The 12,791-nt window shown below is 40.9% G+C and overlaps 1 protein-coding gene across 1 annotated transcript; it reads right to left on the bottom strand.

Annotated features, from left to right (window-relative positions):
* Window positions 1-336: 336 nt before the first annotated feature.
* On the bottom strand, window positions 337-6,146 carry LOC123047158 (uncharacterized). The gene is made up of 11 exons (XM_044470654.1): window positions 5,946-6,146; window positions 5,764-5,840; window positions 4,714-4,819; window positions 4,173-4,271; window positions 4,003-4,068; window positions 3,742-3,858; window positions 3,375-3,449; window positions 966-1,068; window positions 826-873; window positions 626-747; window positions 337-513 (listed from the first exon to the last, which is right to left on the bottom strand). The coding sequence occupies exons 1-11, from the start codon at window positions 6,009-6,011 to the stop codon at window positions 412-414; spliced, it is 981 nt and encodes a 326-aa protein (XP_044326589.1). The 5' UTR covers window positions 6,012-6,146; the 3' UTR covers window positions 337-411.
* Window positions 6,147-12,791: the final 6,645 nt, after the last annotated feature.

Raw genomic sequence — 12,791 nt, 5'->3', positions numbered from 1 at the left:
GATAGGTGATTCCTCTTAAGGCTGTCTTTCAAGAGGACAGTCTGTTATGCTTCCCTGAAAATAAGTAATATTAGTATTAACTCTTCATTGCTTTGCTGCATATAGCGTCACACTTCTGTTTCCAGGAGTTAAGTGCTTTAACCGTGTAAGATCGATACTGCAATACTGGATGTGCTGTCAAACTAAATGCCTGTAAAACAGAGATGACATGTAGATACTTGAGGGTGACGACTGACGAGTATTAAGCTTGGGAATCTCTAGTACAGAACCCTCTTCAGGTGAGCCGACAAAGAGTTTGATTAATGATTACCACAAAGTATTCTTCTAGTAAAAAAATGGCTAAATTATGGAATCATTATTTCTCATTTATTTGATATAACTGGTTCTGAAATTACAAATGTACCATAAACGTTACACAGCTGGGCCTTGAAGCCGGTTCACTATTTCCTCTGCTCTAGCTTGTATCTCTTTTATATATTCGACAAGTACCCGTTGCTGATAAGAACCACCTTCCTGTCAAAAATATAAATATAAATTACAGAGACAATTGTGTGAGGGGATGCTCAGCGCAAGGCACTGACAGGTTAAAATAGTTACATAGAACTCAGGAGGTTATGAATCTTACCGTGCGAATCAAGATTCTCTCAATTCTCTTCTTGGTAACAGCGTAAAATTCTTCAGGTGAAACATCTCCCTTTCCAACTGTAAGTCCATCAAGCAACAGCCTATTCCAGTCATTTTCGGGAGCTGCATTGCGCAAACTCAACATATCAGAGACGGTGATTATAGACACAATATAAACAATCTCTTGGGTAAAATTCATACCCTCTATTATCGATTCAAGAAACTTTTCAGGCACTACAACCTCTCCCCCTGAGAATGTCAACACAGGCACTCAAGATTCAACCAAAATACGCAGTTATTTCTTGATATTTATAGCTGGGAAGACATAAAGAAAGGATTACCTTTATAAGCGTAACTGCGTTTTCGGAGAAAGTTGGAAGCATATAGTTGCAACACCTTTTGCAGCATTGCTTGAAGCCCTGGCTTATCTACATCTTCTTTAGCCTAAACATATGTAAATATTACTAATATCAAGAATAATCCATGTTATATGATAATACTCTCTCCGTTTTTATTTACTCCGCATATTAGGTTTGTCTTAAGTCAAACTTTATGTAAGTTTGTAGAAAAATATAATAACATATACACCACCAAATCTATACCATTGGATTCATCATTGCATATATTTTCACATCATATAAATTTGTTACTGTAAATGTTTTTTTTTGAAAGATCCAGAGATTCCTGGCTTTTCATTGATTTAGCAGAGAGCACTGGAGAATTCAAACATGGCGGGGGTGACCCGTAGGTCAAGGAAAGAAGAGAAAAGAAATCAAAGAGAAAATAGAAAACTAGAGGTCTGAATTTTACGTATCTTCCGACATGTCCCCGAACGGGGTCTCAAGGCACGTAGCGCCTGCGGCGTGCCACAGGTCGATCGCTCTTCTGATGGATGCAGCCACCTCTGAAACGGAGGACACCTTGTCTCTGAAAGTGCAGCTGTTTCTTTCCCTCCAAATTTCCCACAACGCCAGGAGGATGAGGGAGTTGGCACCTTTTCTGAAAGTTGGGGCGGTGTCCTCGATCATCTTGGTGACAATTTGAGTGGAGTTTGATAACAACTGCCATCGGGCCGGGGCGACGGCCGCACATCCAGTCCACGCCGCGAGCCCCTGCCAAACCGCCCGAGCAAAGTTGCACTGCCCGAAGAGGTGCGCCGCCGTTTCCAGGTTTCTGAGACATAGTTGACAGAAGTATGCGTTTGGCCATCCTCTTCTCTATAGTCTGTCATTGCACCAGATTCTTTGCTTGAACAATAGCCAGCAGAAGATCTTGATCTTCCCCGGAGCCCAAGTGCTCCAGACAATTTTGTTCTGAGGAGATCTGATCTTGCCAATGAATTGCATGTTGTAAGCCGAGGCAGCAGTGTAGTTTCCTGAAGCTGAAAATTTCCATGTGATTTCATCAGGGATCTCCAGCTGCAACTGCACAGCGGCGAGTCAGATGCATCTGGCCAGCACAAGGAAATCGTGAAGGAGAGCATTGGTGTTTCCGTGGGCAAGGTCGCGGATCCAGGTGTCAGCAGAGAGGGCATCCCTAACTGATCTGTTTTTTCTCCGAGCATGAGCGTACAGGGCCGGGAAGGAGAATCTCAGGGTCGTTGATCCCAGCCAGGTACTGCTCCAGAACGAAGCAGTTTCCCCGTTGCCAATGGTCACCTTTGTTGCTGCAGCGAAGAGCTCCTTGTCCGTGTCGTCGCAGGGCAGCTCCGAGCCCGCCCAAGGCCGATCGGGATTACGCCAGCGGAACCAGAGCCACCTGAGCCTTAGAGCTCGAGTAAAGCGCTGCAGATCAAGGACGCCTAGGCCACCGTAGTCCGTCGGGGAGCAGACGGTGGACCAGTTGACCTTGCATTTGCCACCGGAGAGCTCCTCGTCTTGAGCCCAGAGAAAACACCGCCTGCACTGTCGATGTCTTTGAGCAACTTCTTTGAAGCGCGCAGCACCGTCAGAGCAAAGGTTGGGAGCGCCGTTAGGACGGATCGGACAAGAACCCTACGGCCTGCAATAGACATGAGGCGCCCTTTCCAAGCCGCCAGTCTGGCTCTGATGCGATCGAGTATGAATTGAAGATGAACCAAGCGGACGCGGGAGATTGTAATGGGGAGCCCTAAGTAGCGTAGCGGGAAGCCGACCACCGAACCGCCAAAGCCATGTAGAATGTCCTGAAGATCAATGTCGCTACACCTAATCGGGGCTAAGATTTTCCTAAGTTGATGCAGAGCCCTGTGGCCTTTCCAAAATTATCGAGCAGGAGAAGCAGATTGTCGATCTCTTGGCGAGAGGGGTCGGCGAAGATCATGGCATCGTCGGCGTATAGGCAAGTTCTAAGGGGCCCTATCCTACCCGGCAGGGGAGTGAGCATGCCCAGCTCCTCTGCTCTCTCCAGAAGACAATGAAGGGGGTCAATGGCGAGGATGAAAAGCAAAGGCGAGAGGGGGTCTCCCTGCCGCAACCCTCTACGATGGTCGATATCACGTCCGGAGCTGCCGTTTAGGACGAAAGCCGAAGAAGAACTAGCTAGAATCGTCGAAATCCAGTCCCTCCATCTAGCACTAAAGCCTAACTTATCTAGTAGTTGGAGCAGATATTCCCAGGAGACGTTGTTGAAGGCCTTGGCAATGTCTAGCTTACAAACTTGGTCAAACTTTATAAAATTTCACTTCAGTCAAAGCTAATATGCAGAGTAAATAAAAACGGAGGGAGTATAAAACAACTCAAACCGAGAAAGCAATAAATAGTACCACTTACTTGCCTCAGCTGAGCATTAACTTCTGACAGAAAACTCTCATCTAGCTGTCCTTCTTTTTCTCTGTTTGATATTTCCTGGGGACGTCAAGAAGACATTAAAAATCACATCAGAATATGGAGAACAAGGTAAAATAATAGTATGGCTTAAAATTACATTTTAACAGACACATCTTTGGAGCCCAAAGAATTCAGTTTCATGAAAGTAACTGCGGGTTCTTTTTTAATTGATAAAAGAAACTTGCGCAAAGCACGATTGAAATTGAAGTATATAAGCAGTACAGATGTCTATATTCTTGCACTGATTATCACATTTGACAATTATAATGTGAAAGCCAACTACTGTATAGAACATGAGACTTGTGCTTACTTTTTCCATCAATTTGAGAGCCTCCGGATTTCTTGGTGGCCACATCGCATCTTCTCCTTCATTCATAACAGGACTAATAATTGCCTTCAGAACATCAGTCGATTGTTCAATCTTCTCCTGAACAATAGGGATTAAAATTAGCAGCATGCAAGGAACACGCAGTTTATCATATTAAAAATATAAAGGCTTGAGGAATTCACATCAAGTGGCAGACAGTAGCACTTAAATGAGGAGTTATGCATGAAAGAACATGGTTCTTACATCAGTCTTGTGGACGACACGGTCAACTATGTTCATGACATTCTCTGCCAGTTCTTCATAATCTTTCTGAAAAACAAAAGGGAGATGGAGGCACTAAAAAGTGAGAAAATTGAAGATGAAAAAGATAATGACCACAATTAGTAAAAATAAATCCAGATGTGCAACCATACTTTATCATCATCCGATTTGCATAGATCAATCCGAGCAGCCAGCCGAACCCAGAAACCCTCACTGAACGCTAGAATATTTTCAACCACTATTAGATCAAGCTGTTTGCATGTAAGAAGGTGCATTAGTTCTTCATCTGGTACTTTTATGTAGAATGATAAAATTAAGACACTCAAGATTTGTCAACTGAACAAATCATATCATGCCTGAAATATACTAGGCATACTAATAAAATCTAGCCACATATTTGGGCACATACACACAAAAAAAGGCAAATCTGATAGCTCATAAGGATCTCCTATACTTTAAGTAGCTAATCAAATGCCACCAACCAACCAATGCCAAGCTTGGTTCTACCGATTATGAAATAAGCATGGGGAGGATACTCGAAGCACATATAGTTAGTTACAGGCCAAAGGTTTACGTATTGAATGAACTGATGATTGACAACAAATCTAGTTCAACACTGAAATATAGGGAAAGGAATTGTAGCTTGTCGTGACCAGAAAGATCAGTAAAATTGAAGATATGCAGCATGGTTACCTCTCCGGGATTTGCATCTCTCAGCATATCAATCAGCCTATCCACTTCAATGGTCTTCTTGAAGGATTCTTCTGGGCCTTTAACGGCTGCGCATAACAAAGTGTTCCTGTTTTTAATGAAATCATTAGTTCTTAATAAACAAGAGGAAACACCATCTATTCCCGCACAATCTCCAATGGAAAAATAAAACGTATGAGAGCAAAATCACATAATGACTCTGACATGTATATGGCAGTATCAGAGTTCAGGAACAAACATTGAATGAAAATACTTACACAACAATCAGAAGTTTGCATCACTAGCAGAAATATCATGACTTTCCAGCATTGGTCACACTTGCTGACCTGTTTAGTGCCGTAGGCCCCATCTAGTTAAATTTCCACACTCATTTGAGTGAAGTGCACCCTAGGTCCTCGAACTATTTTGAAGGTGTCACATAGGTCCTCGAACTATGAAAAGTGTCATCCAGGTCCTCAAAAATCCTTGAAGTGCAATAAGTGTGTACGTATGTGACAAATTTGAAATAGTTTAAGGACCTACATGACACCGCTAAAATAGTTCGAGGACTTGGATGACACGCATATTGCACTTTGAGGACCTGAATGACCCTTTTCATAGTTCGAGGACCTACGTAACACCTTTTGTACTGTGCACATAATGACTCTGACATGTATATGGCAGTATCAGAGTTCAGGAACAAACATTGAATGAAAATACTTACACAACAATCAGAAGTTTGCATCACTAGCAGAAATATCATGACTTTCCAGCATTGGTCACACTTGCTGACCTGTTTAGTGCCGTAAACAATGCTATCACCACTACAAATTCGAAATTGTGCACAGTACAAAAAATTTCCCAACTCATGTATGATGTATCTCCCAATCCCATACAATTTCAGCTAAGCAGGTAACATGAACTGTCCTTTTGTAATTAGAGAAATAAGTTAAACCAGTTTAGACAAAATGTCGTTCCTTCAAACCGGAAAGCATCCAGTATACACAAGAGAACCAAACTGAAGAAAACAGAGAGCAAGCGCACAGCACGAACCTCTTCCGCCGATGCGCGTGGAATGCTCTCCGAGAGGAATGCGTAGGGGTTCCCCAGCACCACTGGCGCAGCGACCCCTAGCCAGTACAGAATCGATTAAAGGAAGAAGGCGAACGGCCAGAGAACCCTTTAGTTCGCTGGGGAAGGAGAAGAACAGAGGCGCGAGATGAAGAGGGCGCAACCGCAAGCCGAGGCGGGGACGGGGACGGCGGCGGGCGGAGGGACGTGGAGGCGGTGGCCGTCGCCATCTGCGGCCGTGGCCGGAGCGAAAGCGGGGAGGAAGGCAAACAAAGCGCGCGCGTGGTCCGCTCCACGAATCCCAAATCCAATCCTGACAAGTAGGAGTGGCCATTCGAGGGCTAGTTTAGTTTGGCTGGCGTCCTTTTTTTTTTCCTTCGAGAACACTAGGCTCTGTTTTGAACAAAGCAAAAAAACCTAAGAATTTTAAGCTATGTGATTCCTAATAGGAATTGTCCATTCGGTGCCGTTTGGACAACGATGGGCTACTAACCTACATTTCTTGAAATTCCCATAGAATGGGCTATCCATATGAGATTTTTTTTGGAGGAAAACAAACTTGTGGTCCCCCTCATGTTTTCGTCTTTGTATCTACAATTTTTGTGTTTTCCCCATTGACATTCAGACGACGGTTTTGCAGTTTTCATGTAGTTTTAGTTCATGTAGGAATATGAGATTCGTGTCATTTTGATTTCTACATTTTTCTTATTCCTACCTTTTGAGTTCATGTGTTTCAGATGGGACGAGGAATTTAGTCTTTACCTCTTGATACTTTGAAATTGATGATTTATCACAATTAACCATGAACCTTAGTAACTCGGTACTTTTTTGAAGAAAATGCTAACAACGCAACTTTTCATTAATCATGAATTAGAAGTATGGCGGTGTTATAGGTAAACGGCAACATCAGTACAAGTGGGTGGAACCCCAACAAAATGAAAACACACATGGCCACTAGTTAAGTTCGAACGGTCGGTCTATTAGGGACCAAATCTATGAACGACCAGTAGCGTGCCAGTAACTCATCTTTGTGATGAACTACGAGGCCATTTGGTCGATGCCTCGATGGGCGAATCCATGCTTAATCCCTTCGTTCCTCTCCTTCCAAGTTGTCCACCTAATCAAATGCACAAAAGAGTTCCACACCATTCAGTCAACTTTGGGCACGGCAGGGCAACCCGCCTGCCACAAGTCCATGAGGGAGGAAGTTTGAATTGTTGCAGGACCTCGGCCCAAAATGCCTATGAGAAAAGGGCAGTAGGCCAGCATATGGGCGACGACGTCTAGAGCAGAACGATAAAGAAAGCATGGTGGATCGTGAGGCCATCCTCGCTTCGTGAGGTTGTCTGCCGTCGGACACTTGCCCAACATAACCAACTACACGAACACTTTTGCGCTAGGTGGAATCCAAAAAAGATGTGGTCTATGTCTTCTAACTCGTCGCACACAACACGTTACACGTCCAATAGGTCATGCCTCTTTGACGACTAGGTTTGTAAGGAAAACGACTCTTGGTCTATTGCCAAAGTGAATGACCAAGGGCAGATTAATAGGAGATTGCAATTTTTTGAAGTTTTTTACGTAAACTTGGATAGTGTGGATAAAGTAAGTTATCTCGATATGCAATCTATAGTGAGAACAAATAAAATGGTGCAACAAGCAAGCAAACAACAAGATAAGAATGAGCAACAAACTAGCTAGCAAGCACCAACACAAAGTAGAAGTGTGAAAAAAGATTAACCACAAGTTGGAGAAGATGGTATATCCCCAAGTTCACACTCTTGGGGAGTGCTAATTTACTTTGTAGAGGGCGTGGGTGCCAAAGCTTCCTGAATGCCACTAATCACTTGCCCTATTCTCCTTTGAGTGACCCCAATGGATGAGACTCGAATCACTCGTGATTGGACTTGAAGGCGCCCACTGATACGTCCATTTTGCATCATGTTTTCTTACTATTATTTATAATGTTTTTATCCATAATAATGCTTTTTAGAGTAATTCTAATGTCTTTTCTCTCATAATATGCAAGGTATACACAAAGAGGGAGAATCCCGGCAGCTGGAAAACTGGACCTGGAAAAGCTACGTCAGGCTACCTATTATGCACAACTCCAAACAAGCTGAAACTTCACGGAGAATTTTTATGGAATATTTAAGGAATATTGGAGCAAATAACTATCAGAGGGGGCCCACCAGGTGGGCACAACCCACCTGGGCGCGTCAGGGAGCGTAGGTGTGCCCTGGTGGGTTGTGCTCACCCAGGCCCACCTCCGGTGCCCATCTTATAGTATATAGGTAATTTTGACCTAGAAAAAAAATAAGGAGAGGACTTTTGGGACGGAGCGCTGCCGTCTCGAGGCGGAACTTGGGCAGGAGCACTTTTGCCCTTCGGCGGAGCGATTCCGTCAGGGGAACTTCCCTCCAGGAGGGGGAAATCATCGTCATCATCATCACCAACAACTCTCCCATCTTCAGGAGGGCAATCTCCGTCAACATATTCAACAACACCATCTCATCTCAAACCCTAGTTCATCTCGTGTGTTCAATCTTGTGACTAGAACTATAGATTGGTGCTTGTGGGTGACTAGTAGTGTTGATTACATCTTGTACTTGATTACTATATGGTTTATTCGGTGGAAGATTATATGTTTAGATCCAATATGCTATTTAATACCCCTCTGATCTTTAGCATGATTATCATTTGTGAGTAGTTACTTTTGTTCTTAAGGTTATGGGAGAAATCATGTTGCAAGTAATCATGTGAACTTGATATGTGTTCGATATTTTGATAGTGTGTATGTTGTGATTCCCTTAGTGGTGTCATGTGAACGTCGACTACATGACACTTCACCATATTTGGCCTAAGGGAATGCATTGTAGAGTAGCAATTAGATGATGGGTTGCGAGAGTGACAAAAGCTTAAACCCCAGTTTATGCGCTATTCCGTAAGGGACCGATTGAATCCAAAAGTTTAATGCTATGGTCAGAATTTATTCTTAATACTTTTCTCCTAGTTGTAGATGCTTGCGAGGGGGGGGGGTTAATCATAGGTATGAGGTTTGTTCAAGTAAGAACGGCACCTAAGCACCGGTCCACCCACATATCAAATTATCAAAGTACCGAACACGAATTAAACCAACATGATGAAAGTGACTAGATGAAATTCCCATGTACCCTCAAGAACGCTTTGCTTATCATAAGAGACCGTTTTGGTATGTCGTTTGCCTCAAAAGGATTGGGCTACCTTGCTGCATTTTTGTTACTACTATCGTTACTTGATCATTACAAATTATCTTGCTATCAAACTACTCTGCTACTTATAATTTCAGCACTTGCAGACATTACCTTGCTGAAAACCACTTGTCATTTTCTTCTGCTCCTCGTTGAGTTCGACACTCTTACTTATCGAAAAGGGCTACAATTGATTCCATATACTTGTGGGTCATCAAGGCTATTTTCTAGCGCCGTTGCCGGAGAGTGAAGCACCTTTGGTAAGTGGAATTTGGTAAGGAAACATTTGTATAGTGTGCTGAAATTTATTGTCACTTGTTACTATGGAAAATAATCCTTTGAGGGGTTTGTTCGGGGTATATTCACCTCGACCAGAACCACAATTAGCTACCCCTCAACCTATTGCACCTACTGAAAATATTGAATATGAAATTCCTTCAGGTATGATAGAACAACTGCTAGCTAATCCTTATGCAGGAGATGGAACTGAACATCTTGATATGCACTTGATATATGTAGAACAATTTTTTGGATTGTTCAAGCTTGCAGGTTTACCCGGAGATGAAGTTATGAAGAAGGTTTTCCCTTTATCTTTGAAGAGAAAATCATTGGCATGATATGGGCTATGCGATGATATTGGATCTTGGAATTGGAATCGTTTGAAATTGGAGTTCCATCAAAAAAATTATCCTATGCATCTAGTTCATCGTGATCGGAATTATATATATAACTTTTGGCCTCGTGAAGGAGAAAGTATCGCTCTAGCTTGGGGGAGGCTTAAGTCAATGTTATATTCATGCCCCAATCATGAGCTCTCAAGAGAAATTATTATCCAAAAAATTTATGCTCGTCTTTCTCGTAATGATCAAACTATGCTTGATACTTATTGTGTTGGTTCTTTTATGAAGAAGACTATTGAATTCCGGTGGGATCTTTGGAAAGAATTAAATGCAACTCTAAAGATTGGGAACTCGACAAAGATAAAGAGTCAGGTATTAAACTCAAGTATGATTGTGTTAAATCTTTTATGGATACCGATGCTTTTGAAAAGTTTAGCACTAAATATGGACTTGACTCTGAGATAGTAGCCTCCTTTTGTGAATCATTTGCTACTCATGTTGATCTCCCTAAAGAGAAGTGGTTTAAATATCACCCACCTATTAAAGAAGAAATTAAAGAACTGGTACCAGTTAAAGAAGAAACTATACTTTACAATGTTGATCTAGTTGTTCCTTCTGCTTATATTGAGAAACCGCCTTTCCCTATTAGGATAAAGGAACATGCTAAAGTTTTAACTGTGGTTAACAAAAGTTATATTAGAACACCTAAACCTAATGAACAAATTAAAGTAGAACCTAGTATTGCTATGGTGAAAGATATCTTGGAAGAAGATATGGATGGGCATATTATTTACTTCTGTGAAGAAGCTGCTAGAATTGCCAAACCTGATAAAAAGGATAAACATAGAACTGTTGTTGGCATGCCCGTTATCTCAGTTAAAATAGGAGATCATTGTTATCATGGTTTATGCAACATAGGTGCTAGTGTGAGTGCTATTCCTTACACCTTATATCAAGCAATTATGAATGGCATAGCACCTGCAGAAATAGAAGACATAGATGTTACTATTAAACTTGCTAATAGAGACACTATATCACCAATTGGGATTGTTAGAGATGTTGAAGTCTTGTGTGGGAAAATAAAATACCCTACTGATTTTCTTGTTCTTGGTTCCCCACAAGATGACTTTTGTCCCATTATCTCTGGTAGACCATTCTTGAACACTTTTAGTGCTAAAATAGACTGTGAGAAACAAACTGTCGGTGTTAGCTTTGGTGATGAGTCTCATGAGTTTAATTTTTCCAAGTTTAGTAGAAAGCTTCATGAAAAAGAATTGCCTAGTAAGGATGAATTAATTGGTCTTGCTTCTATTGTTGTACCACCTACTGATCCTTTAGAACAATATTTGCTAGACCATGAAAATGATTTTCATATGCATGAAAGAAATGAAATATATAAGATTTTCTTTTAACAACGCCCTCTACTTAAACACAACTTGCCTATTGAAACTCTCGGAGGTCCTCCTCCACCTAAAGGTGATCCTGTGTTTGAATTAAAACAATTGCCAGACACTTTGAAATATGCTTATCTTGATGAAAAGAAGATATATTCTGTTATTATTAGTGCTAACCTTTCAAAGCATGAAGAAGAAAGATTATTAAAAGTTCTAAGGAAGCACCGGGCTGCTATTGGATATACTCTTGATAATTTAAAGGTCATTAGTCCCACTCTATGTCAGCACAAAATTAATATGGAACTTGATGCTAAACCCGTTGTTGATCACCAACATCGGTTAAACCCGAAGATGAAAGAAGTGGTAAGAACGGAGATATTAAAAATTCTGGAAGCAGGTATAATCTATCCTATAGCTGATAGTAGATGGGTAAGTCCTGTTCATTGTGTCCCTAAGAAAGGAGGTATAAGTGTTGTTCCTAATGATAAGAATGAACTTATTACACAAAGAATTGTTACAGGTTATAGAATGGTAATTGATATTAGAAAATTAAATAAAGCAATTAGAAAAGATCATTACCCTCTGCCTTTTATTGATCAAATGCTTGAAAGATTATCTAAGCAATCACACTTTTTCTTCATTGATGGATATTCTCGTTTTTCACAAATACCTGTTTCTCAACCTGATCAAGAAAAGACCACTTTTACTTGTGCCTTTGGAACTTATGCTTAAAAACATATGCCTTTCGGTTTATGTAATGCACCTGCCACCTTTCAAAGATGTATGACTGCTATATTCTCTGACTTTTGTGAAAAGATTGTTGAGGTTTTCATGGATGATTTCTCTGTTTATGGGAAGTCTTTTGATGATTGCTTAAGGAATTTTGAGCGAGTTTTGCAGAGATGTGAACAAACAAATCTTGTCTTGAATTGGGAGAAGTGCCACTTTATGGTTAATGAAGGCATTGTTTTGGGTCATAAAATTTCTGAAAGAGGTATTGAAGTGGACCAAGCTAAGGTTGATGCAATTGAGAAAATGCCATGTCCTAAAGATATAAAAGGTATTCGTAGTTTCTTATGTCATGCTGGTTTCTATAGGAGATTTATCAAAGGCTTTTCTAAAATTTCTAGGCCTCTTACGAGTATTTTGCAAAATGATATCCCTTTTGTTTTTGATTATGATTGTTTAGAAGCCTTTGAAACACTCACGAAAGCCTTAATTTATGCACCTATTGTTCAACCACCTGGTTGCAACTTGCCTTTTGAAATTATGTGTGATGCTAGTGATTATGTTATTGATGTTGTTCTAGGACAAAGAGTTGATAAGAAACTGAATGTTATTCATTATGCTAGTAAAACTCTAGACAATGCTCAAAGAAATTATGCTACTACTGAAAAAGAATTCTTAGCAGTGGTGTTTGCTTGTGATAAATTTAGACCTTATATTGTTGATTCCAAAGTAATTGTTCACACAGACCAAGCTGCTATTAAATATCTTATGGAAAATAAAGATGCTAAACCTAGACTTATTCGATGGGTTGTCTTGTTACAAGAATTTGATTTACAGATCATTGATAGAAAATGGGCTGAGAACCTAGTAGCTGATAATTTATCTAGGCTTGAAAATGTGCCTGATGACCCACTACCTATTGATGATAGTTTTCCTGATGAGCAGTTAGCTTCAATAAATGCTGATCATAATACTCCTTGGTATGCTGATTATGCTAATTACATTGTTGCTAAATATTTACCACCTAGCTTTACATA

This window comes from Triticum aestivum, chromosome 1A (genome assembly GCF_018294505.1).
Source record: "Triticum aestivum cultivar Chinese Spring chromosome 1A, IWGSC CS RefSeq v2.1, whole genome shotgun sequence".
NCBI lineage: Eukaryota > Viridiplantae > Streptophyta > Magnoliopsida > Poales > Poaceae > Triticum > Triticum aestivum.
The sequence above is the reverse complement of the archived record's forward strand: the minus strand, read 5'-3'. Positions and strand labels throughout refer to the sequence as shown.

Excerpts from the sequence above, each read along its gene's own strand:
- LOC123047158 (XM_044470654.1), bottom strand. The coding sequence starts at position 6,011 with ATGGCGACGGCCACCGCCTCCACGTCCCTCCGCCCGCCGCCGTCCCCG. Across the intron at positions 4,069-4,172 it reads GCAAATCGGATGATGATAAA|AAAGATTATGAAGAACTGGC; the intron begins GTATGGTTGCAC and ends TTTGTTTTTCAG. Across the intron at positions 3,450-3,741 it reads CTCTCAAATTGATGGAAAAA|GAAATATCAAACAGAGAAAA; the intron begins GTAAGCACAAGT and ends TGACGTCCCCAG.